The sequence below is a fragment of the Microcaecilia unicolor genome, chromosome 4 (genome assembly GCF_901765095.1).
Source record: "Microcaecilia unicolor chromosome 4, aMicUni1.1, whole genome shotgun sequence".
Classification (NCBI taxonomy): Eukaryota; Metazoa; Chordata; class Amphibia; order Gymnophiona; family Siphonopidae; genus Microcaecilia; species Microcaecilia unicolor.
Genome location: NC_044034.1, coordinates 244166500 through 244193666, shown reverse-complemented (window position 1 = coordinate 244193666; position 27167 = coordinate 244166500). Strand labels below are relative to the sequence as shown.

The window sequence follows — 27167 nt, the reverse complement described above, 5'->3', positions numbered from 1 at the left end:
AATTTAAGCATGACATAGGCAGGTTATATGCCAATAAATACTGTAGAGGTAGCTTTCATTTGGTTCATTTTGAAAGATCATTTTCTTTTCTTTTTTTTTTTTTTGTCTTCCCCCCTCCTTCACTAACTCTGAAAAGTGAAATTCGTGAATGCTTGAAACTTGATCCAGATCATAAGCTGTGCTTTGCTCACTATAAGCAAGTAAAGAAACTTAACAAGCAGATTCAGTCGGCAGAGGAGCTCATACAAGAGGGCAGGTAAGAGGAGAATGCCATCTCTACAGTACCTAAGAACTCTAAATTAGGCCCTTGCTTTGTTCAGAAGTGTAACGTTTAATTTTGGAATTAAGCCAACCTCTTTTGAGTTATTCATGAAGGGAACAAGGATTCCTTGAACTTTAAATTTCAGTGTAGTCGCATTTTGGTTACATTATTCTTGTAAAATGTTGTCCCAAGACTTCATCATATTTAACTGCCTATATGTGGTTGGCATGATGGCAAATTGCCAACCAGTGTTATGCATGAATGACTATAATCTGCACAGATGCAATTTCGCCTTGCTGGGCAAACTGGATGGACTGTGCAGGTCTTTATCTGCCATCATTTACAGTTTCTGTATATGATATTTCATTAGGAAATCCTATCTTGCTTTCTAGAGTGCTTTTGCCTGACCAAACACAGCTAAGTTTGTAGATGAAGTTTTTTTTTTTTTTTCAGAATGCCAGTGTGCTCATACCACATATAGGAACCTATTTTATAAAAGCAGACCTGTGTGGTCTGCTGCACCTTCAATGAGTGTGCACGGTTCCTTCCTTTCTTTCAAAAGTGGTATTGGCATTTCATCTCAACCAGTTTCTGGAGGTTGGATCTTCTGTCCTTTCGCAGAGAGGATGAGGAAGCTCAGTATTTCTTCCTTGTATCTTTTCAATGTACATAGAGTCCTTTCAGTGTACGTAGAGCCCTCATTAAATATCTGGAAGTCATGAATGAGTTTTGCAGACTGACTTCGCTTTTTAGTAAACAGAGGCTTGGCCTCATGGCTTCCAAGCCCACAATTGCTAAATGGCTGAAGGGAACTGTCACATCAGCTTGTTTGCTTATGGGGAAACAGGTACTTCAGGTCTTAAAGGCTCATCCCGGTGGAGATATACACTGGAGACAGTAAGGTAATTTGCGAGGTGGAAACGTGGTCGATGTGGCATACCTTTGCCAAGCACTACAGGGTGGATGTTGTGGCACGCTTGGAAGACAGGGCTGTGGCACCAGGATCCCACCCACTCTAGGGATTGCTTTAAACATGCCACAGGTTCTGGAATAGTGAGAAGCTACGTAATGGAAGGAGAAATTAGGTCTTACCTGATAATTTTTTCCATTTGTCCTTTCCACAATTTTAGAGGCCTATCCGAGGTTTCTTAGATGTTTAGTCAATTCGAAGTAATAGGTCGAATAACGACTGTCACCTTGCATGATACGTCATGCATATCTCTTGTTCTGTACAAGTTGTCCAGAGATGAGAGGTCTACACGGGTTTGCTTGTCTGGTTAGTGTTAACTTAGCGAGTTGTTTAAGGTTGCTGTATTCTGAGTTTCTCCGTACTGCTTGTCTGTCTGTGTAAATACTGAGAGCTGGACTAGATGCCAAGAGATGTCTCAGCTCAGTTTTCTGTATCTCCACCAGTTGGTTGATAGACACAACTGTCCCATAGGTTCTGGAATAGTGAGAGGGACCAATGGAAAGAAAATGATCAGATATGACCTTCCCTTTTTTTTTTTTTTTTTTTTTTTTTTTTTTTTGCTGTTGTTGTTGACTCTTCTGTTTGTGTTTCAGCACAGTATCCAGCTAGCAAGTTAAGTAGCACAGTAAATGACAGCAGATAAAGACCTGCACATTCCTCTACCCATCAAGACAGCCAGAGCCACATCCACTACTCTGTGCAAGTTATATAGTTAGTCATGCTTAAACACTGGTTGGCAATTTGCCATCATGCCAACCAGATATAGGTAGTTAAATATGATGGAGTCGTGGGACAATATATGCTATAACCAAAGTATTGCTAACATTATTTAACTTGCTGTTTAAGATGTCTTCCCCTCCCCCTTGAGTTGTACAGCAGCATCCTCACTTGTACTATCTAATAATAATGATATACAATACTAGAGCTGCTGAATCTTCATCTGTCTTCTGCCATTTGTGGGACATAGACCATAGTCTGTCCTTCATTGACTTTTAAACAAAATCTATATGGGACTATGTGGGAATATATTATTGTTTTTTCTAGCAAGTTTATATCCCCAGAGGTTTGAATGTATTATCCTTTCTATACATTCAAACCTCTGGGGATATAAACTTGCTAGAAAAAACAATAATATATTCCCACATAGTATTAACAACTCATATAACTGAAATCATTGATGAAAATTCTTTAATAAAGTGGAAATAGTGTGGTCATACACTTTTTTAGTGGGACTAGCATGGACCATCAGGTCTGCCATGTGTCTAAAGAGTATAATCATTGCACACTTGATGTTCAGTTGTTTTCAAAATACAATTTACCATGCCACACTGTACTCAAATTAAAAAAAAAAAACTTTGGTCAGACTTTAAACAAGCTTCTATTACTCATCTTTGCTGACAAGAGAAACACAAAGATTAGAAGCTTGTTTAAAGTTTGACCAAAAGTTTTTTGTTTGAACACAGTGTGACATGGTAGATTATTTTAAAAAAATGACTGAGCATCTAGTGTGCAATGATTATACTGTTTGGACATAATATTTATTTTATTTATTGCATTTGTATCCCACATTTTCCCACCTATTTGCGGGTTCAGTGTGGCTTACAGTACATTGTATTGATGGAAATACAATTTGTTACAACTCGATTATGGGTTACATTGTGAGGAGTTAGGTTAGGACAAAGTCAAAGTATCATTAAGGGAATAAACAAGGAAAAAAGAACGGTGGAATAGTGGACGAACAACGGATGCTGATAAGGCAACAGAACAATAGCAAAAGAACATTCGGGTATAACATTTTATCTGTAAATTGAGGTTTAAATGTGATAAAATTACTGGGGATGAGAATATAGAAGAGAGTGTATTGATGCACTGCTAATAATAATAATAATAGACATGATGGTCCATGTTAGTCCTGCTAAAAGTCTATGACCACACTATTTCCACTTTATTAAAGAATTTTCATCAATGATTTTGCTTACGAGTTGCAGTAATACTCTGTGGGAATATACTATTCTTTCTAGCAGCATTGGCATTTGTTGCAGGGGTAGTGTTACAGTTGACAGGGTAGCAGCAATTTTCTGCCACTAGATAGTTACTCTATGATTAACTCAGCCACGTATATAACTTTACTCAGATATTTTAGGCCTGCTATCAAAATATCTTATAACCTGCAGTAATTGGTGGCACCAAGATTGCAGCATATCTCACTTAATGTCTGGTTAAAGCTATCAAGGTATCTTTAACAGCATGTGCTTCATTGAATACTGGCGCCATTGTATAAAATGCAAACCATAGCCCAAACGACATTGTCCTTTTATATATTCTTAATATGCTAACTGCACATAAACGAAGTCATATTTTAGAATGCTTGCATGTTTTTACATTTTATAAGTAGTGGGATTCACATGTTTTCCTTGCCTTTCTGCCTCCTTGTTATCCCACTCTCCTTTATCCCACCTGCTCCCTCCCTGCCTTCCTTCCAACTTCCATTCTTATAAACTATACACATAGTCAGCTTCTACCCTACTTATTCTCCCTCAGGCATGTATCACCATGCTATATCACCTGATATAAGGGACCTTCCAGTGTATAATTGCCTCTACATTTGTCTATCTCGGACCTTTTACCCCTCTCCTTTGCAGCTCTCCTCCTGCTTCTTTATCTACATCCCTTAAGTGGCTCTTGTTAACTAAACATCTGTACCATACTGACCTACCGCAACCTCGTTTATTTCTTGCACTCGTACCCAACATACTATCTTACCCATTTATCATATGCATGACATACCTGTAGTGCTGTTATTTCTTATTTATTCTGATCACTCAGCAGACTTCCCTTCCTCTGACAGCTCTAGCACCCTTGCCCCACTCTTAGTCCCTTACTTGTCTGCCTTCTTTCATCCAGCACACATTCTTCTTCACACCCCTCCTCCTGTCATACCCTTGTAGACTTATACTCTTCATTCTCCAACATCTTAATATATTTCCGTAGTACCATGACTGTCACTCTTACAGATGTTGTCCATATTAGTGTTAGGTATTTTTAACAGATTTGTCTGAACCTCCAGATCAATGTAGTACACACTCCACTGACAACCAATAATCGAATGTTATATTCCTTATGTTCTGTATTTCCACCATGATTTCACAGACAGGATTTGGATGATGATGAAATACCCTGACATTATTTCATTGAGTTCCCTGGTGTCTGCAATGTGGTAATCCCGCTGACTTGTGTAGCTTCTCCATATATGGCCCACAGTATTGCTGAGTATTGCAGCATGAATTTAAGTTTCATAGCCATCAGGTGTGAACTCTCTGCATTTGGCTGCCACTTTGGTTGAATAATTTAGGAAAATTAAGATCTTTTTATTCTGATATTTTAAGTCCATATTTTTGCAGTAAACCTATAAAAAGGTCCAGCTTGAGAAGCCCCAATGACCACTTGGGGCTACTCAAGCTGGTTCTGTCTTCCCAAGCTTATAGTTGGATAATTTTCTTTCCTACTTTCCCATTTCCCCTTTGGAAATCTTTCCGTTGTATTCATTGAAACTAATAGTGTGACGCTAGAAATCTTGTTTTTGATGAAGTGCGATATCCATTCAAATTTTTCTCATTTACTGTGGCATCTGAAGCTTAATTCAGAATCTGTTTCTGTGAAATACTTGGACCCACTTTTATTAATTTGCATTAAAATTTCGCAATTACTGTTTGTTAATGTGCACAATAACTGCACTGCCTCTGTGTTAACTTTTGAAAGTGCCCAGCATCTTCCCATATAGTTAACATAAAGAAGATTCACTTAGCACACATTAACTGCATTTCACTTAACACATGGTACTATACCATATAAGTGTAAGACCCAGTTGCTGCTCCATTCCGAGTTTGTCAGTTAATATAAGATTAGTGTTCACTAAGGTGCTCATTTTCAAGGTACATAGACTTACAAAGTTACATAGTATGGCCTTCCAAGTGTCAAGCTGTTGTGTTGTTATGGGGGCTTTCCCTAACAGTGCATAGTAATTTGTACTGTTTATAACATATTATTTTGAAGTACCAAGGCCTTCTGTTACTATACTAAGTTTTTATACTTTTTCAAACGGTTTTATACTGCAAGGAGAGAGGTTTTGAAATAGTGCTCCAAAAACTCATCATTGCTGGTCTTTTTTTTTTTTTTTTTTAATAGGCTTATTTGGTGATTTATGATGCAGCTTTTAAGTTCTAAGTGTAAAAAATACAATCTATTCTCCCCACATAATATACTAAACACAAATATATGTGCCCTTTACTTTGCACTTAGGTACGCAGATGCCATCATTAAATATCAGTCTGTGCCAAAAACAGAGCCCAATATCTCTTTCTATTCTACACTTGCCCAAGAAAAAATCTGCCACTGCTATTCAAAGGTAACGTATATAGTTATGTTGAATGCATAGCCTAGATCTGATATTAAACGTAATTATTAAAGAAAACCTTCATTCCTCATTTTTCCAATATAGAATCAACAGTCCGCCGAAGCTATAAAAGTGTGTTCAGAACTTCTGCATCATGACCCCACCAATGTAAATGCTCTCAAAGACAGGGCAGAAGCCTATTTATTAGAGGAACAGTATGATGAAGGTAATTTTTTAAAAGAATTTTGAAGTGTCTTTGTCATTCAAAAGATTGCATTAGGTTACAAATTGGATGTTTTCACAGTTCAAGAATGTAAACTCATCTCCTTTGAACAGTGAGGGAAACATTATAATCTTCATCATTTGAGATGATGTGGGATAAGGATACAATGATTTCTTTTTAGTTCAATTTTTTTGTGATTGTCAGGCTTTGTAATTTCTTACTGGGATGCACTGATGAGCTTATTGGTTGTAAAGCAATTCCTGGTCAGAAGAAACTCAAAGCTTATGAGAATTCTGAAAGGAAGACAAGTTAATGGTAACACTGGGAGATATAATTCATGAGTGTTCTGTGCTGGCTGGGTAGGTTACTAATAGAGAAGGTAATTTTGTAAGTGAGTGTCTCCTTTTTGTGGTTATAGCTATTCTATAATTGCATTTAAGCACTCTGATTCCATTATGGAATTCTAGCGCAGCCCATTATCGGACCGCATAAAATCTAGGTGCCCGCAGTCACACCAGCCATAGATCTTACGTAAATGTAGTGCATAAATTCAGCATGGACATACGTAACTTAATGTTCTTTAAGTGCCAGCTATAAGTGGCAGCACTGCTCATGCTCTGACCATATCAATACTCCCTTGCAATTATTCACTATACCACTTACACATACCTTTTTACAGAACATCTCTAAGGTCGACCTAAATGTTATGAATTGGGTGTCCCCGACCGTATTATCGAAATGAAAGATGGACGTCCATCTTGTTTCGATTATACGGGTTGCCTCGCCCTTTTACAGGGCCGTCCTTAGAGATGGGTGCCCCCGTTCGATTATCCCCCTCATAGTGGATTAGAGGAGAAATGACAGTAGTGAAAAGTGCACAGATATTGATCTGTGTGCTTATTACTGGCACTATTAGCTATGCCACCACAACCTCAACTACCACATTCTTCTTTTTCTAGTTTGAGCTCTCTGCCATCTCTGGATCAGTAGGCCGGATTTTCCTTTTAATTGTATCAGATTATCCAGTACAGGCATATGTCCAGATAAGCAGGGGGGGGAGGTGAGGTGGGGGGAGACTCTCCCTTGGCCTTGCCCCTACTCCTACCCTGAGGCAAAGCAGAATCACCACTTCCTCCACTCAGCACATCGCATGGTGCCCTGAATGTGTCAGGACTTATATGTATACTCCTAAGCATCTTTGCACATATTTTAACAAAAGGCTCCACTGTCATCAAGTCTGAAGATTGCAAAATGTATTGGTGATTGGGTGAGACTGGGGGAAGGTGATTGGTTGTGTGAAAGTTATCAGATGATGGTCAGAAGAACTGAGAAAGTGAAGTTTGAGAGAGGGCAATTAGAGAGATAAGATTGAGGCAGAGGCCACGCTGTTAAGTATGGGAAATAGATTTTTTAGCTAGAGGTTGAACAAGGTTAAAGTAAGAAATTAAGGCATAAAAATCAGAGGGATCAGCAGCATGAATGTTAGTTCCTAAGAATGAGGGAAGGGGAATATGGTTAATTAAAGAGAAAAAGATGGAAAACCAGAAGTCAGGGGGACTTATCAGGGTATTGATAAATGACAGCTACCTGGAGAAGTAGTGAAGTGAATAGGCAGAAATGTGGAATTCAAAGAAAGAAAATGTATGCGTGAGACTGAGGTGGAAAGAGGTTGAAACCTACAGGAAGGGGAGAGTAGTAGCCCAACACCATCACCCTGACAAAGAAGGCAAAGTACTCCATGACAGAGACTTCTGGAAAGCCAGTTTTCAGAGCAAAAAGAGAGAGGCTTTGAATATAGGCAAACTTGTTGAAGACAAGAGTGAACATTCCACAGGGCATACAAGAAGGGGAGAGATGAGAGGAAGGAGAATAGTATCACAAGGGGTTGCGGTTTGATCCACACGGGTGAGGTAGAAGTTGGAGGGCCAGAATTAGGATTGAGATTATCCCCAACTGAGAGGAGGAAAAGAGTAGGGGAGATGCGATAGCAATGAAGATAAGATGTGCTTGATGAGAATGGAGATGGTTGAATTGTCCGTAGTATCTGAAGATTGGAGGGTGGCCAATGTGACGCCAAGTTTTGAAAAGGGTTCTAGGGGTGATCTGGGAAATTATAGACCAGTAAGCCTGATATCGGTTCTGGGCAAAATATTGGAAACTATTATAAAGAATAAAATTATACAACATGTAGACAAACATGGTTTAGTGGGACTGAGTCAGGATGAGTTCAGCTGAGGAAAGTCTTTCCTCACCAATTTGCTTCATTTTTTTTGAAGGCTTGAATAAACATGTGGATAAAGGTGAGCCGGTTGATGTAGTGTATCTAGATTTTCAGAAATCTTTTGATGAAGTTCCTCATGAGAGACTTCTGAGAAAAATAGTCATGAGAAAGGATGTAAGGTTATGGTGTGGATTAGGAATTAGTTAATGGACAGAAAACTTAGGGTTAAATGTTCATTTCTCTCAATGGAGGAGAGTGAACAGTGGAGTGTCGCAGGGATCTGTACTGGGACCAGTACTATTTAACATATATGATATGGAAATCGGAATGATGAGTGAGGTGGTCAAATTTGCAGATGATAAAAAAACTATTCAAGGTTGTTAAAACACATGCGGACTGTGAAATATAGCAGGAAGACCTTAGAAAATTGGAAGACTGGATGTCCAAATGGCAGGTTTGCTGTTGGGGGGAATGGGGGCCTGCCAGCATGCAAATGCATGCTGGACAGGGCTCACCATTCCTCCCCAATGATCTGCAAACCCTAACGCCAGCTCGGAGCTGGCGTTAGGGTTTGCCGCAGCCAGCGACCCAATCTTTGGCACGCTGGCCGCTGATCATTGGGGATGAATATCTTTAGCCCTGTTTAGCATGCGTTTGCATGCTAGTTGTGTTCAGAGCCCTCGAGCGCATTGTTTCACGCATTCGAGGGCTCTGATCATGGGGTGTTAGCTTCTGATCATCCCCCTGTCAGTGCATATTTCTTGGGGGCTGGTTAAGACTGGCTCTGTTGACTTTTCTGTTCCACACCCAGGCAGGGCCTCAGGTCATCTGCAGGTCTTGGGGACAGATGATCAAATCCCCTGTACTGATCCAAATAGCGCTTTTAAAATTAGCACCGGAACAGCGCAGGGAAACAATGCCCCTATGATTGAAGCTAATAGCATGCAAATTTAAGCACACTATTAGCTTCGATATAGGGGTACTTCTGCAGGAGGATTTGCCTGGATATGTGCCCAAGGCAAAGTCCTCCCACAGAAGTTGTTTGACAGGTCCGGATTGTCAAAAAAACAAACAAACCCGGACCTCTCAAGCAGCAGGTTTGATAGGTTCGGGATTTTCTCCCAGACCTGTCAAACCTAAGCCCCCCCCCCCCCCCCCCCAAACAGACCCTGGTGGTCCAGTCAGACTGCTAGCCCTCCTCACTCTCACCAGGTTTGGCAAGACCTTGCTTTCTCATCTTATCTTGAGCAGAGGGGTTGGGTCTGCAATCTTTAACTGCAGACTTTCCTGCCTGTTGTGCCGTTGCTGGCCTAACCTCTAATCTAATTTCTGTTATACTAAAGTTAGTTAATTAATCTTATGATACTATCGGCTATTTATTTTATTTTTCCTCACTAGTCTAGCATCTCTTCTTTTCTGTCCACCTCCCCACAGTATGTTCTAATTTGCTTGGATTTCTGCCAGTATAAGCAGCCCAGAGATTCATACAGGCAACCTTGGGGCCTTTGCTAGGCTGTGTCCTGCCTCCAAGAAAACAGGAGGTTGCATTGAGGAGGCGAGGCATACCCTGAGTATTGCCATATTGGGACAGACCAAAGGTCCATCAAGCCCAGCATCCTGTTTCCAACAGTGGCCAATCCAGGTCACAAGTACCTGGCAAGATCCCAAAAAAGTACAATACATTTTATCCTGCTTCTTGTAGAAATAAGCAGTGGATTTTCCCCAGGTCCATTTTAATAATGGTCTATTGACTTTTCCTTTAGGAAGCCATCCAAACCTTTTTTTAAACCCCGCTAAGCTAACTGCTTTTACTACATTCTCTGGCAGTGAATTCCAGAGTTTAATTACATGTTGAGTGAAGAAACATTTTCTCCGATTAATTTTAAATTTACTACTTTATAGCTTCATTGTGTGCCCTCTAGTCCTAATATTTTTGGAAAGAGTAAACATTCAATTCACACCTACCCGTTCCACTCCACTCATTATTTTATAGACCTCTATCATATCTCCCCTCGGCCATATTTTCTCCAAGCTGAAGAGCCCTAGCTGCATATTAAACTTCATCTGCCATTTAAATGCCCAGTCTCTCACTCTCGTAAGGTCCTCTTGTAATTTTTCACAGTCCTCTTGCGATTTAACAACTTTGAATAACTTTGTGTCATCAGCAAATTTAATTACCTTACTAGTTACTCCCATCTCATCATTTATAAATATGTTAAAAAGTAGTGGTGCCAGCACAGACCCCTGGGGAACCCCACTAACTACCCTTCTCCACTGAGAATAGCGACCATTTAACCCTACTCTCTGTTTTCTATCTTTTAACCAGTTTTTAATCCACAGTAGGACACTACCTCCTATCCCATGACTCTCCAGTTTCCTCTGGAGTCTTTCATGAGATACTTTCATGGTGTGTTGCTGGGTGCTGTGTACCACCCACCTGCTAATGTGTATCCCCTGGGATACACGTACCATGTTTTGGGAACCTCTGGTTTAGTCTGTTCTTTTCCCACTTCTCATTATCTCCTTCCATAAGGTACTTTTTCCATTTTATCAAAATTTAGTATTTTTGAAATTCAGGACTTTGAGCTTCATGTGACTCCTCGTCGGTAATTATAAGAATCCTTATGAGTCAGTATTTAAAGTGACTTCAATGGCCAGGAGAGGCTCCTGACTTTTTAAATTGCTTGTCCAGGGCTAACTGTGGAAATTCAGTGGCACTTAACCAGCTAGTGCTGCTGAATATCCACAGTTAGTGCCTAAGCCAAAACTAGCTAATTTGTGGACAGTCTGTGGGTGGAGTCGGGTGTTATACGGTTATGTGCCAATACTCAACATGTAACTGCATAAATAGAACTGTTTATGCACTTCTATGTTGTTCAGTGTAATTATGCATTATGCACTTAACCACATAAGTGTTAGCAGGACACGTTTGCTTAGATATTCAATGCTGGTGTCCAGACATGGCCTGGCATTAAATATCTGAGAATAATACAAGCAGTGGGGAAAAAAACACTGACCACCGCTGGCTGAATATTTACCCCGTACTGTCTGATCTCTGCTCAGGTAGGCACCCACTATCTCCATTAGCAAGTACCAGGATCAATATTGCCCCTTTCCTGTTTACTGTGTTGCCAGTTGTCTGGGCAAAGCCTCTTCAGAGACGACCACAGTTTTTCTATTTAGATTCTGTAGATGAAATGAATGCTCTATGTACAAACCTCAGGTTAGTGTCCTGTCAGCAAGTTCTCCTCTTTCCTAACTGTCTAGTTCCTGTGTTAGAGCTGAATATCTGTACCGTACAGATGTAGATGGTAGTGGCATAGCCTCTTTTCAGGGTGATTCACAATTCCCCATACTGTGTCCATTTCAGTTGCTTTAATATTAATTTTAGCTTGCAATGGAATTCTTCTGAGATCAATTAGGTTGATCTTTTTTTCAGGCACTGCCCTAGGAACTGAAATCTGAGTTTAAAATGCAATACTGTGAAAAACTAATTTGCAATAAGCTTGCAATTTAAAATCAACCCATCCTATTAGCGAGTATATTGCACAAGTGATATTTTGTACACTGGGAGGATAAGGTTTGTAGTTTGTGTATCAGTGTTTTCATTCTGTAAATAAGCAAAATAAAAAGTCCTCATGTTATTGTCGATTTAAACTTTGATCATGAGTGTTTGTCCTGTGCCAGTAAGCATGTGATATGGAATATAAGAGCATAACGTCACAGTAATCAGTAATAGATACTTCAATTTAAAAGAGAGAGATGATAAAACCTCATAGGATGGTTCAGCTCTTTATCTTTTCTTGGAAGTTAAACTCTCTAGTGCTCAGCACTACATGCATAATAAAGCAACATGATAGTTGAGTCCCTGCTATTTCATTATCTCAGATGCAGTAGGTTGTGCTGGCAATAGGTATGGGCATGCATCCTGCTGGGCTCCTAAGTGACTGGACAAAGAGTTAGGCTGTCTGCAGTAGACAAGGAATATGCTTTGTTCTCTTGGCAAATCAATAACCCAGATATATGAGTGAGAACAGAAATCTACGTGGTTTAAAACTTTAAAGGTGGTGTGTTTAGTCCTGTTTGGCAGCATTAGAAGTTGTTTTTATCACTGTCAGGTACATAAGACAGCATAAATTGATTAACATCTCCTGCTGCTTTGTACCAAAATAGAAAAAAAAAAAAAACCAACCCCCCCCCCCCCCCCCCCCAAAAAAAAAAAAACCTAAGTGCTGCACCTGCTTAGGAAAAAACATCTACTTGAAAATAATCTGATGCTATTATTTTGCCTTACTCAAGAAACGTAGTCCTTTGTCATAAGACTTCCAAGTACAGCAAAATAGGAAACAGCTCATCCTATATAATAATTCTCACCTCCAACGTTCTAAAGTGGCTGCCTGTGTCCTTGGCTCCTGGAGTTGCTGAGCTAGGCTCCGTAGCCAGGCTGACGTCACTCACAGCTGATTCCCAGGCAGGGGGAGGAGTAGGGAAACACGCGGCGCAACTTGCTCCGTGTTTCCCTACTCCTCCTCCTGCCTGGGAATCAGCTGCGAGTGCGCCGCTCAAACACCCCCTCTCCCCCTCCCGAAGCACATCAACCCCCTCGCCACCCGCAGCTGCCACTGGTAACGCTGTCCGGCCGCTGCTGCTTCTCCTGTTGAGCAGCAGCGGCCACTACAAAAAGAAAAAAAGCCATAAATACTGAACATTACTTACACACCTAATCAGTGTGCTTGAGGGTACTGGGAATACAGCTGGCTTGCTGTGTTATATTGGAAAAGCATTCAGTGTTGTTTAGAAGTTGTTTTTTCCCTTTATTTTAATCACTTCTTTCTTTCTTTCAATTTAAGAAATATTTGGTAAGAATTTTAAAGTTGAGAACCAAAGAGCAGCATAAGGGGAAATGGTGCTGGTTTGAAGAATAAGTGTTCTAAATTTGTTATTACATTACAACACTTCTGGAACCTGCTGCATTGTAGGGGAAGAGAAGGAGAGCAACGTGACCATGGATAGAATGAGGAGAGCAGAGGCTGGATGGAAAAAGAGGTAGAGAAGGAGGGCTGGATGGAAGGGGGCGACCTCAGCATGGCAAGAGGATAGGGGCAGGGACCCAGGGGAGATGAATGATGGACATGGACAGAGAAAAAATGCCAAATGGACCAGGAGACCCCTGGCAAAAAAGAGAAGAGAAGACAGAGGAAAGTGGAAACCAGAGATTGGGACCAACATGATTACAAAAATTAAAGGACCAGACAACAAAAGTAGAAATATGAAATGTATTTTCTGTTGGTTGTAGCCTTAAAAAAAAAAACTGAATCGAATTGAAAAATTGATTCATGTAAGTGAATCAAATCAAACTTTTTGGCCAAATCAGACAGCACTAGTCTAGAGACTAATAACTAGGATTCAATGAAGGGGTCTCAAATTCTGGTTTCTATGGCCACAGATCAGGCGTTTGTAGGATATCTTTAATAAATATGCAAGGAAGACTTGCATAGAGTAGAAACAAAGGACATGCAAATCTCTTGACTTTTTTTCATTATGGATATCCTAAAACATATGCTTTATTTTTACTGCATTAAGCTAAGCTAAGCTACATCAGATATTTAATATGGCTTTTGTAGTTCAAATTGGTTGTGCGTTTCTCCTTTTTCTTTTTCTTCACTCTAATTTTTTAATTTTTTGGAAAAGTTAGACTAAGAACAAATTGCAAGCTTTATACAAAAGTGAGACTTTGTATTTTTCTTTCTAATGTTGTCCTCTCCACACTACCGTATTAAGAGATCCTTTTACAAAGGTGTGCTAATGGATTTAGTGTGTGCTAATGATTAGCATACGCTAAATAAGCCCTTTATATTATACCAACAGATTTCAAACTCCATGCAAAGTAGAGGAGTGTGGTAGCCGTGTTAGTCCACTCTTAAGGTTATCAATAGAAATCAAACAAAATAAAACATGGAAAAGAAAATAAGATGATACCTTTTTTATTGGACATAACTTAATACATTTCTTGATTAGCTTTCGAAGGTTGCCCTTCTTCGTCAGATCGGAAATAAGCAAATGCGTTAGCTGACAGTGTATATAAGTGAAAACATTCAAGCATTACTATGACAGTCTGACAGGGTGGGAGGATGGGGGTGGGTCGGAGGTATGCATGGTGACATCAAAGCATATCATTGATATTCTAACAGGATGGGTGTGGATAGGTGAGGGGGTGGGGTGATCAACAGAGACATACAGCTTTATAGTTTATAATGGGCTAGGAACCCCAGGTCCTTGTTAAGTCCTTTCTGTTGGGTGTTAAAATATTCAATCATCCTGACTTTAAAGGTCTTACGTTCTTGTATGGTTTTAAAGTTACCTTTCAGTATTCTCACTGTGAAATCACTGGTACAGTGTCCTGGTTCTGTGAAGTGCTGTCCCACCGGGGTGGGGGCCCTACTTACTGGCTGTATTGTTCATGTGATGTCTATGTAAATTGAATCTTGTCTTAAGCATCTGTTTCTCCAATATAGCATCCTTCGTTACATTTTTTACACTGAATGATATATACCACATTGGAAGACTATTGTTTTGTTTTTGAACAGCTATTAAAGATTATGAAACTGCCCAAGCAAACAGTGAAAATGATCAGCAGATTCGAGAAGGTCTTGAAAAAGCACAACGGCTATTGAAACAGTCTCAGAAGAGAGATTACTACAAAATCTTAGGAGTGAAAAGGTGACTTTAGACCTCTCTAAGGTGGTTGTTTTTTTTTTTTTTTTTTCTCCTGGAAATCAAATGTTCTTAGAGCCATACACCTTGACATAAATTGCTATTCTTTAAAATTAATTTTATGCTACTTTTGGTAGAGGAGCTAACAGAATTTTTCTGAATGCCACAAGTATTTTTTAATTGAATTTTATTATGTGAAAATTTTCAACATAATAAATGCAAACAATTAGTGAATGCACCCACCCAACATTCACACAAACTAACCAACAGTAAATTCCCTCAGTTACCAAACAGTCCCAACTCATGCCAATGCCCTAGGTATTTATCATAAAATTAACCTTTTCAGGAAATGGAGGAACTCTAAGGGTGGAGGGGGGGGGGTGATCTTCATGGAGTAGCAATTACAACCCCATCCACCTATACTGGGCAGAAAGTGGGTGCTACTTTGGTGTCTCTCTGCCATTCTTTACTGTTAATGTCTGGCACTTAATTTTAGGCTCAGTGTACTCAAATTTGGACTAGTAGAAACATACTTGTCTATGAGTATTAAAATAGATACATCTTATGATAAAAACACAACCCCATCTCACCTCTAAGGAAATGTTCACACACTAACTTTCAGATCATATATACGATTTACTCAGCGTAGTAATCACCAGTTTTGTGAATGTGTGATTGGGACATTAGGATGACCTCTAGTATGTGATTATTTTTTTTGAAGATGTCATTCATTCACATGTGAATTAATGCATTGTTAAAAAGAACAAAAGATTCAAAGAATGAATAAGGTGTTTGTTGTTGTTGTTACCAGTGATTGAGTCTCATGTGCCATGTAGCAGACTTAAGATCTGCTGAGGGATTTATTGTGAGGTTTTTCTCCTTTTAAGAGTGTTTTTTCTATATGAGAAATATTTATTGTACCTATTCCTAATTGGTTAACGCAAAAGAAGTGAATTTTAAGTAGAACAGAACAATATTTTGATTCATCTAGAAAAATCATTATTGCTCCATACCTCTTAACAGTATAGATTACCTAACAGCATTTCTCTAGTATAATGCTTTCTCAACCTAGATAGATAATTATCTAATATTCTATACTTGGATTGAAATCCTTCAGTTCTACTATAAACAACCTTTCCAGGATATTGTAAATAACGTCAATCTGTAGTTGTCTCTTTTTTTTTTTTTTTTTTAATTTTTAAGAAGTCTATATTGAGCTATTTAATCGATACAAAGAGTGCAACCACAACAAAGCACTGAGAAACAATAACATTCAGAAAAGTGAAACCACCATTTACAACAGGAAACTGATTCTTTAAAAGTCACTGAGAAATCAATAACTATCTAACAATATAATCAAATAAAACTTCCATTATTTAAGGTTTTTTATTCCCCCTCCCCATTTTTTGATACCTTCTCAAAATTAAAAATACCCCACCCCCCCCTTACCACTATTATCCTTTTTTTTTCTTCTTTCTCCCCTTCTCCCTCTCTCACGCCTTTTTTTTTTTTTTTTGCACAAAATCAGCACATAGAACAGAATGTTAATATGCACAATGTTTTAAAAAGGGTCCCCGTATTGCTTCCCATTTAGCTAATGTATGGCATTTAATTGGCCAAAGTTTTTCCATAGCACAAATTTTCCAGAGCTTATTTAACCACTTGGTAAGAGATGGAACAGTAGGCTGCTTCCAGTGCGCCGCCAGGATCACCCTCGCTGCAGACATGGCATGCCGCACTAGTAAAGACTGTGATTTAGTCAAGCCTGGTGGCTTTTTAACAAATAAGAAAAAAAGTGGTGACCACTGGATCGGCCTAGTCACCCTGCATTGTAACCTACATTGTATCGCCTTCCAATAGGCCCTGGCCTTAACACATGACCACCACAAATGACCCCATCGTACCCCTTTCCCCACATCCCCTCAAAAAAAAAACCACGCAAGGTGTGGGAGTACCACACAGAGTGTGGAGGAGCACTTAATCCCCACGAAACAAAGTAAGGGAAAAACAAACGGGGTGGGGAAGATAGGCTCTTTTCAAACAATGGAGAAGACGTATGATTGTAAATAAAAAGTAATATTTATTACAACAACTCGACTCAACACAGCCGTGTTTCGGCGCCATAGCACCTTCTTCGGGAGTCTATAAAAACAAATATAAGACATGAATAATGCAAACGAAAAGCAATTGAAGTAAACTTTTATAAAAACATTTTTGTAAAATATTCAATAATGGACATCTTCTTGAAGATTAAAACCTAAATGATACAGATGCCAAATAATCATAAAATATAAACATGAATAATGCAAAAAATTAATCAATAATAAATAGTGTAAACAAAAGGCAATCAATAATGTATAGAAAATTGTATAAAAAATTATTACGAGACATATCAGAGATGCAAAAACGAAATCATAAGCATTAAATTTGAAAAGAGCCTATCTTCCCCACCCCCTCTTTGTTTTTCCCACATCCCCTCCAACACAATGGGGACACCCCTGGAAACACTTGGAAACATATGATGGAGACGAGCATGAGTCAGGTACCATCTATACAGCACCTTAACAGCGTTCTCTTTCAAAAGTACTGAAACCTTCAAAGAGGCCTGCTCCAAGAGAGTCCAGTCATCCTCACTAACATCAGTCCCCAGTTCTTCCTGTCACTGAGCTCGGTTTACCCCCGCGGGTCGAGTCAAATATCTCTGAAATCTATACAGACAAGAAATAAAGACCCTTCGTACCCCTAGAGTCCTCCCAAGTCCTCCAAAAACGAATCCTCGCAAAGAATCTGATTTAATGACCGAGGCAGGCAGAAAATATTTGAACTGGAGATAAGTAAAGTGCTCATGAGGCAGCACTGAAAATTCCTCAACCAACTCTTCAAAAGATTTAAAAACTTCATCGTCAAATAACTGACCCCACATGGAAAGCCCCAATGAAGCCCAATGGAAGAAGGGCCCCAGGACAAGACCCAGTGGAAATAATGAATTGAGAGCTATGGGGGACAAATGGGACAAAACCAGTTCAGATTTGGAAAACATACCATCCCAATAATAAAAGGTGTTAGGCACCGATGGACAAATACCCGATGGGATCTTATATTTCCTCGGTATCCACAAAAGAGAACGAAGAGGAGGTGATCCCACCTCAGTCTGTTCCAACTGAACCCAGTACTTCTGTGGAGATGCCTGAAACCACTCCAACGCAGCCTGTGCCACCCGATAATACCAGACAACATTAGGCACACCTAGGCCACCCTTCCGAGGATCTCCATATAAAAGGGAGCTAGACAACCTAGGACGTCTATTATACCAGATAAATTGATTATTTTGACTTTGTAAACCAGATAAAAAAAACTCTGAGATAGCCTAAGAGGGAGAACATGGAAGAGATACATTAATCTAGGAAGAACATTCATTTTTAATGTAGCAATGTGTCCAAACCATGATAGATCCAAATGATCCCATTGGTCAAGATCACTATAGATATCTCGCAATAATGGAGGATAATTAGCAGAAAATAAATCAGAGAAGCAGGGCATCAAGACAACACCCAAGTACTTAAGCCCCCTAGAAACCCAGTGAAAGGGAAACTTTTTTGGTGAAGAGTCCAATAAATGTTGAGACGTTCTAACTGCCAAGACTTCTGTTTTATGCATATTTAATTTAAAACCAGCAAATAATCATGGAGAACATTAAGAAGATTAGGTAATGAAATCAATGGCTTTATCAGTGTAAGTAAAATATCGTCTGCAAAGAGAGCCACCTTATACTCTCACCCTCCCACCAGGAAACATTAGGATCTGAATGCAAGGCTTCAGCCAGTGGTTCCATAACTAAGGCGAACAGCATTAGAGATAAAGGACAGCCCTGTGGGTCCCCCTAGATAATGAAAACAATGAAGAGTTACCCCCGTTAATACGCACACATGCCTGTGGAGAGTCAGAGAGAGCCCGAATCCACCCACGAAAATAAAGGCCAAACCCAAATTTCACTAAGACTTTATCCAGAAAAGGCCAGTGTACTCTATCAAAAGTCTTCTTGGTATCCAATCCGAGAAGACATAACGAAAGATTATCCCGATGAGCCAAATGAAGCAAATTGACCATACGACGAATATTATCCATAGCCTGTCTACCAGGCACAAAAGCCCACCTGATCAGGATGAACCAGATCAGGTGTCCCAGCCAGTCTATTCACAAGTACCTTTGCCAATAGTTTAACATCAGAATTTAAAACCGAGATAAGACGATACGAAGCACAATTGGCTCTATCTCTGCCAGGCTTTTGGATAAGTGCTATCCAGGCCTCCCTCATCGATAGTGGGAAAGCACCTCCCTCACGGCTCTCATTAAGGAGCTCAGTCAATATAGGAGCCAACTCGCCCTTGAAGGTCTTATAAAACTCATTCAGAAGAACATCAAGCCCCAGCGACTTGCCCACCGGAAGCTGTTTAATAACCTTGCAAACTTCCTCAATCAAAACCAGGCTCTCAAGATTGGACAACTGGTCCGGAGACAGGGCTGGAAGAGAGTGAGCCGAAAGAAAGACGTCAATAGCACGTGCCAAAATTGAGGAATCTGCTATGTATAAAGATTGAAAAAATTCTTGAAAGCGCAAACGTATCATTTGCGAATCAGTCACCACCCCACCCCTACCATCATCCATTTTTAAAATAGTACGATCCACCCTCTGCTGTCTCAGTTTAAGAGCCAGGGACCTACCCGGCTTATTGCTATGAATGTAATGATTTTGTTGGCTACCCTGCCCCAAAAATTGGAGCCGAGTGGAGTAAATGCCATCCAGCCGCAGACGAGTGGCCTGCATCTCCCGCAAGACCTCAACAGATCCCGGTGCCTTATGTTGCTCCTCCAAACTACGCAACTGAGATAAGCACTTAGCCACCTCTGCTCATTGAATCCGTGCCTTGTAGCTAGCCCTTTGTAAGAAATAGCCTTTGGTTACAACTTTTCAGGCATTCCACATCACCCCCCTAGAGAGGAAACCGAATGTAGATTAGTCTCTAAATACTCCTCATCTTCCTTTAACAAGTTTGTATTTAAAGTCCACCTTCCATCCCTGGGACTATCACCTAACGAGGAGATTGTGGCCCAAACAGGTGCATGGTCCGATATAGTAATATTCCCTGTTCCAACCTCAATCCCCCCCTCCACCAGCCGAACATCCATCAATACATAATCAATCGTAGAATATGAATCATGTAAATGAGAATAAAATGTATAATCATGGGCCGAAGAACGACACATGCACCAAGCATCGTATAGTCCCAAGTCTCGGAACAAAAACACCAAAAGTCTTTGCAATCTTATAATCATTAGCCAGAGGAGAATTAGATTTGTCAATGGCTGGATGAAGAGTAGTAGTAAAATCTCAACCAAGAATAAGGTGACCTTTATGGAAAGCAGAAGACTTCAGTCTCAGATTGCGAAGAAACCCCTCCTGAGATACATTAGGAGCATATATAGAAGCTAAAGTTACTTCCAAATTATTGAGAAGCAGATTTATAAATACATATCTACCAGAAGGATCTCTCTTTATGTGATCAACTTGGACCTGAAGAGAAGAATGAATCAAAATAGTGACACCTCGTTTCTTAGAGCCACCCCCCTGCAGAAGCACAGTAAACATGGAGGAAGTGAGGATGAGTCAAAAAAATTTCTCATGTTCTCTCTTGAAGTAAGTCTCCTGTCACAATACCACCTGAGGACCAAAATGGGAAATTTCTCTAAATAATTTGTGGCGTTTCTGTGGGGAGTTCAAACCCTTAACGTTATAGGAGAGTATTTTCACCTTACCACTCATTTGTAATCAGTCTGAACCTCCTCTCGCTACTTATATTATACCTGTACTGTGGCTTAAACACCCGAAACATACACCCCACACAAGTCTTCTCATCCCATGTCTTAGGCTTATCCTGCCCCAGGAAGAAGAGAAGAGAAAGAAAAGGGGGGGGGGGGAGAAGATAACCCCCCTCTACCCTCCCAGCCCAACCCCGCCTCCTACCCCAACCTGAATGGGCAAACAAGGAACTAACCCCTTACCCCAAAATAACCACACAAACCTCCTCCCCACTCACCCAATTCATCCCCAGCTAAACCCACAAGCAACACACAACATCCTAATTTCCCAACATCCCATCAAAATACTCATTCATGTAGCAACAACGGAAGGAAAAAAAAGGGGAGGAGAGCCCCCCTTCATAATACCGTAATGTTTACAGAATTGAATTTGAATACTACTTCAAGTCCAGCAAAGCTATTATTTAGTCGTTCTCAGTATATAGGATAGTCTGAAGCAGTCAACCAAACTTATCAGCCTTCTTATTTTTTTAGATGAAACTCTCTGCCACTGTTGAAGTTTACTCTTGTCGATGGCGTCGATGGCGCCAATGTCGCCTTAGGCATCGGGACATTTGTTACCCCTGTGTCCAACAAAATCTTCCATACCTCTTCCATTTGACAGACCCTGTATGGTTTTCCTTGAATAGTGAAACACGATGCAAAGGGTAATGACCAGTGATACACAATTTTCCCTTTGTTTAACAATTCCAACACCGGCTTCAGTGCTCGTTGCTGTGACAGGGTAAATTGAGAGAGATCCTGAAACACAGTCACCTTAGTGCCATTGTACTCCAAGCTAGGCACCTGCTTGGCCCTTTGCAGCAGACTTTCTCTATCAGCAAATTTAGCAAATCGTACCACAATGTCTCGCACCCAGCGCTCTATGTGCTCATTCAAGCACTCTGTTCTCCGATCCACCGGTTTCACCAAGGAGCTGCTCACAAATATGGCGCACAACCGTGTGGACGTTCTCCAAATTGCCAGATTCCGAAACATCGGAGATTCTTCCTGGGTCCCCGGTTCTCCAAATCATCGCGTTTGTATTGTAATTCTTCCATCTGGTCCGAGACCTGTGTAAAATGGGCATCAGATCGTGTAAGCTGCTCTGAGTGCTCATCAACACGCGCTTCCAATTCCTCGAGTCGGCCTCCCAGCTCCCATAGATCAACTCTAATAACTTCCATCTTGTCCAGTATTTCCTCCTTGAAAATTTTTATTTCAGCCCTGATGTCAGCCAGGCACGGTTGTACTGTCTGCGATGAGCCGTTTAGTCTGATTCGTTGAGGTGTCCACAACGGACACTGCTGAGTCAGTCAGAGTGAGGGGAGAGCCGGCGACATGTGGCGCTGCACCGTTTTTCCAGACTGGCGGACTGAATGACACTCACCCTTTTTACGCGCAGAAGCCGGATTTTTACTCGGGATCACTGGCACCTTTGGCCTCAGTTCCCTATTTTAGCGTTGTTCGCCCAAAGAGGTGTTGAAGGATGCAATTAATAAGCTGGGAAATGAAGGAGCTATCTGTCTAGGCAGCAATTATCGTGACATCACTTCCTTCCTAGTTTGTTTTTTCAGGGTCATGCAATGTTTTCTTAAGCAATAGCCTCACCACATTTTTTTCCCAAGCACCCAGGAAAATTCCTATCACTAAGGATGTGTTTATAATTCAACAGAGTCTATGTACCAACCCATCTTTTGCCACTGTAAAATGGCAAACAAGTTGTAGGTTTAACCATTCGGGGCGCTTTCTGAAATTTTGTGAAAACTTTAGTCATTATTTTCCTGCAAAATGTGTAATTCTATTCCCTATGTACCATTAAGTTTTGAATATTGATGCTTTCTCCCATTTGATCACCTCTGAGATCTCTGAAGTTTCTTCTCTCCCATCTCCAACCTTGGCAGAAGCTTTGGTAGAAGTACATAATGTCCAGAAAAAATGGGACCCTTACATAGTTTCAAAATACTTTGCAGTTGTTTCAACATTTAGTATGACCTTAGAAAATACATTAGTATAATGGGCTTTTCTTTTTGTAATTCATAATTTGTGTTCAAAGTGTCCTCTTTGAATGCTGACTCATTCATGAAGTCAACACCACTGAGCTGTTAGCTCAATGAATTCTGAGCTCTCATTAATTAAGAGCTCAACTGTTTTGCAAGCTCAATACGCTGGAGCTTCATCCTGTTAAAATATAAAGTACTCGGAAGTCTCTTGAATTTGAGGCAGACGTTTTGGCTGCAGTAGGACGTTTTTGGGTTATTTGGAAAAATGTTGGGAGAGGGGTCCCTTTTTTTCCCCCAGACACCGTGTAGATGACAATGAATGAAATGTTTCTTCAACTGCTGGCATGGGGAAATAAGGGGTGTGTGGTGAGAAAGCTATTTGAAGTGGACAGTGGGAGCGACAGGAAAGTAGCATGGAAACCAGGGGTGAGACCTCTAGTCTTAGTTTGCACCTCTTTGTCCTCCTCCTGCAATTGTGTTTGGTGAGGTAGGGGGACAGCCAAGACAAGTTCTGTTGTGAAGAGTGAGCTTGTCAGGTAAGGCTTTTGAGCGTCAGTACCCTGGGTCAGTACATCTTGCTCCAGAGGCCAGCCCTGGCTACAGGGGTACTTCTTACAGAACTGTAGAAAAGTAGGGGATGTGAAGAGGTTGTGTAGTATAGTCTTCTTCAAACAAGATATACATTCATACACACACACACACTGTATATACAGTACACTCCATTTAAGTGTATGTCGGATAAGTGCATGCTCTAAGTGCGTGCCATACTTCGGTCCCGTTTTTGGCGCCATCAATTTCTATGGGGACAAACTTCGATTTAGTGCACCACTGATAAGTGCAAGATTCGCTTATATGCATGGTTTAAGACCGCTCCTCTGCAGGAAAGACTCTGCATAAGCGCATGCACGGAATATGGAAGCTGATTGGCACGTGACAAAGGGGTGGTAAATTTGAAATCTCGTTTAACTGCCACTGGCAGAATAAGCGAAAGAATGTTGTTAAATTGTACACTGGAGTCGTCATCGTCATGCAACTGTAAGACTTTAACACTGGATGAATGAATAGAAGTTCTTTAAAAAATTAGAAAACAAACAGTCAAACATGGTGTGAATCCCAGTCAAATTTCACGTATCTTGAAGCAGAAAGATCAGCTTCTGGAAGACTGGTAAAACAATACAAATCCATACAGGAAAACGGGCGGGAAAAGCTGATGATGTAGAAGATGCTCTTCGGTGGTTTTCTCAAGTCAGGAGCAGACAGTTTCCTGTCAGTGGTCCACTGCTTATAGAGAAAGCTATCAACTAGCTTAAAGTCTTGGACTAACTGAATTCAAAGCCACTGTTGGATGGTTGGAAAGATGGAAGGAGAGGAACAACAACATAAAATTCAAGAAACAGCATGGTGAAAAACAAGACGCTGATGACTTTGGTGCTGAAAATTGGGTTGTTTCAGTTCTTCCTACCATCTTGAACGAGTTTGCACCTCGTGACATTTTCAATGGTGACAAAAACAGTCTCTACTGGAGAATGATTCCTGATGGAACACTTGCATTCAGCAAGCCGAAACTACAGGAAGTAAAACATTGAAAGACCAATTGACGATCCTCCTTTGCTGCAATATGGATGGGAGTGAGAAGTTGGAACCACTTGTCATTGGAAAGAGCAAACAGCCCCATTGTTTCAAGAATGTTAAGCGAGTTCCTGTTTAATACGAGGCTAATGCAAATTCATGGATGACTGAGGAAATTTGGAAGCAGTGGCTAAAGAAGTTAGACACTAGAATGCAGGCACAAAAGCGTCAAATTTTGTTGCTTTGTGATAATTGTGCTGCACACAGTGATGATGTCAGGCTGTCTAACGTCAAGGTGGTCTTCCTGCCACCCAACACTACCTCTCTCTGATCCATCCTATGGATCAGGGCATAATAGCCAATTTCAAACAACATTATCGGGCTCTTGTGCTACGTCGTCTGATGAGAGTTATGGATGACCAGACTGGCAAGGATAAACGTGCTGTTGAACTGGCTTGTAATCTATCACTGTTGGATTCCCTACTTAGTAGAAAGAAGCCTGGAATCATGTTACACAGGCAACCATTGTGAACTGCTACAAGCGGGCAAGCTTTGTTAAGGATGTGGAGAGGGATGAAACAGATGCAGCTGTTGCAAACGCGTCAGATGAACAGGCTATTGACATCCCAGCTGGTATTACTGAAGAGGAGTTTCATCACTACGTAGCTGTTGATTATGAGCCACAAACAGCTGATGACAGCACTGATGTCAAGATATGCGCCTACACGCAGGCAATGGATGATGATGAAACAGATGATGAAATGAGCAGCGAGGCACATGCTGACAAAATTCAACAACCTCCTGTCACTTTTGCAAGAGCGCTGGAGAGTCTCAGCACCGTGCGGGCCTATCTGGAGGCTACTGGATGTCAGTGCCAGGACAGTTTTTACTGTCTGGCAGACGTAGTCTATGGAACTCACAGACACAAGAGTGTACAGAGGACTATGACTGATTACTTGAAGTAAGCCTAACGTTAGTTAATGGAGACTGTATACTGTACGTATAATCAGTACTGTACATATATTTATAAGATGTCAAGCTTCTTTGGGTCACAACGGTTAAGTGCACTCTCCGGTTAGCTGCATGTATTTCTTTGGTCCCAGACCCTTGCACTTAAGCGGATTGCACTATATATATGTGTGTGTGTGTGTATATCTATATATAATATAATAATTTGCTCCTGCAACGTTCCAATGTGTCTCCCTGTGTTCGTAACCATCTCCTGACGTCACTCTCCTGCAGTAGAAGCCTGCTTGCCTGACATCAGGAGATGGTTACGAACACAGTGAGAGACATTGGAACGTTGCAGGAGCAGCTTTAGCCCTTCCTCCACACGCACCACCATCTCCACCCAGGGCCGCCGAGAGACTGGGCTGGGCCAAGGCCTCCCCCGGGGCCCCGCCTCTGCCGCCCTCGCCGCCACCCCCCCCCCCCCCCCGAGGTTGCTTCCACTGCTGCTCCCCCCTCCACCCCCCCCTCCCGAGGTCGCCGGAGCCACTGCTCCCCCACTCCACCCCACCCCCCCAGGTCGCCGCCGCTTCCCCTCTCTGTCCGCCACCGGGCCAGGCCCTCTGCATTGAAATCGCAGTTTCACCTCCGTGAAAGCAGCGCTGCAGGCAGCAGAACGTCTCCTTGCGTCCTGCCCTTGTGGAAGTTGCGTCAGACAAGGGCGGGACACAGGGAGGGAAGGAGGCTCGAAGGGAGGCGTTCAGGACGTCCAAAATTTGGATGGTTCTGTGACGGGGAAGTTGAGGAGGGCCAAATTTTGGACGTTTCTGCAATGGGCAGTTAAGGACGTCTAATATTGGATGTTTTTATGAGAAAGACATCTTTCTCATAGAAACACGTTCTCCGGCAACGAATTCCAGAGTTTAATTGCGCGTTGTATGAAGAAGAAATTTCTCCGATTTGTTTTAAATTTACTACACTGTAGTTTCATCGCATGCCCCCTAGTCCTAGTATTTTTGGAAAGCACGAACAGACGCTTCACATCCACCTGTTCCACTCCACTCATTATTTTATACACCTCTATCATGTCTCCCCTCAGCCGTCTCTTCTCTAAGCTGAAAACCCCTAGCCTCCTTAGTCTTTTTTCATAGGGAAGTCGTCCCATCCCCGCTATCATTTTAGTCGCCCTTCGCTGCACCTTTTCCAATTCCACTATATCTTTCTTGAGATGCGGCGACCAGAATGGAACACAATACTCAAGGTGCGGTCACATCATGGAGCGATACAATGGCATTATAACATCCTCACACCTGTTTTCCATACCTTTCCTAATAATACTCAACATTCTATTCGCTTTCCGAGCCGCAGCTGCACACTGAGCAGAAGGTTTCAGTGTATTATCGACGACGACACCCAGATCCCTTTCTTGGTCCATAACTCCTAACGTGGAACTTTGCATGATGTAGCTATAATTCGGGTTCTTTTTTCCCACATGCATCACCTTGCACTTGCTCACATTAAACGTCATCTGCCATCTAGCCCCCCAGTCTCCCAGTCTCGCAAGGTCCTTCTGTAATTCTTCACAATCCTGTCGCGAGTTAACAACTTTGAATAATTTTGTGTCGTCAGCAAATTTAATTACCTCGCTAGTTACTCCCATCTCTAAATCATTTATAAATATATTAAAAAGCAGCGGTCCCAGCACAGACCCCTGAGGAACCCCACTAACCACTCTTCTCCATTGTGAATACTGCCCATTTAACCCCACTCTCTGTTTCCTATCCTTCAACCAGTTTTTAATCCACAATAGGACTTTTCCTCCTATCCCATGACCCTCCAATTTCCTCTGTAGCCTTTCATGAGGTACCTTGTCAAACGCCTTTTGAAAATCCAGATATACAATATCAACTGGCTGCTCTTTGTCCACATGTTTGTTTACTCCTTCAAAGAATTGAAGTAACTTGATCAGGCAAGATTTCCTCACACAAAAGCCGTGCTGACTCGGTCT

The 27167-nt window shown here is 41.2% G+C and overlaps 1 protein-coding gene across 1 annotated transcript in view; it reads left to right on the top strand.

The window, feature by feature from the left end:
* DNAJC3 (DnaJ heat shock protein family (Hsp40) member C3) overlaps positions 1 to 27167 on the top strand; it is a 114508-nt gene that overhangs the window by 73830 nt on the left and 13511 nt on the right. The window contains exons 7-10 of the mRNA XM_030201371.1: positions 137 to 256; positions 5532 to 5637; positions 5731 to 5851; positions 14657 to 14789. Of these exons, the coding sequence (XP_030057231.1) occupies positions 137 to 256; positions 5532 to 5637; positions 5731 to 5851; positions 14657 to 14789 (480 nt within the window). The remainder of the gene's footprint in view (positions 1 to 136; positions 257 to 5531; positions 5638 to 5730; positions 5852 to 14656; positions 14790 to 27167) is intronic.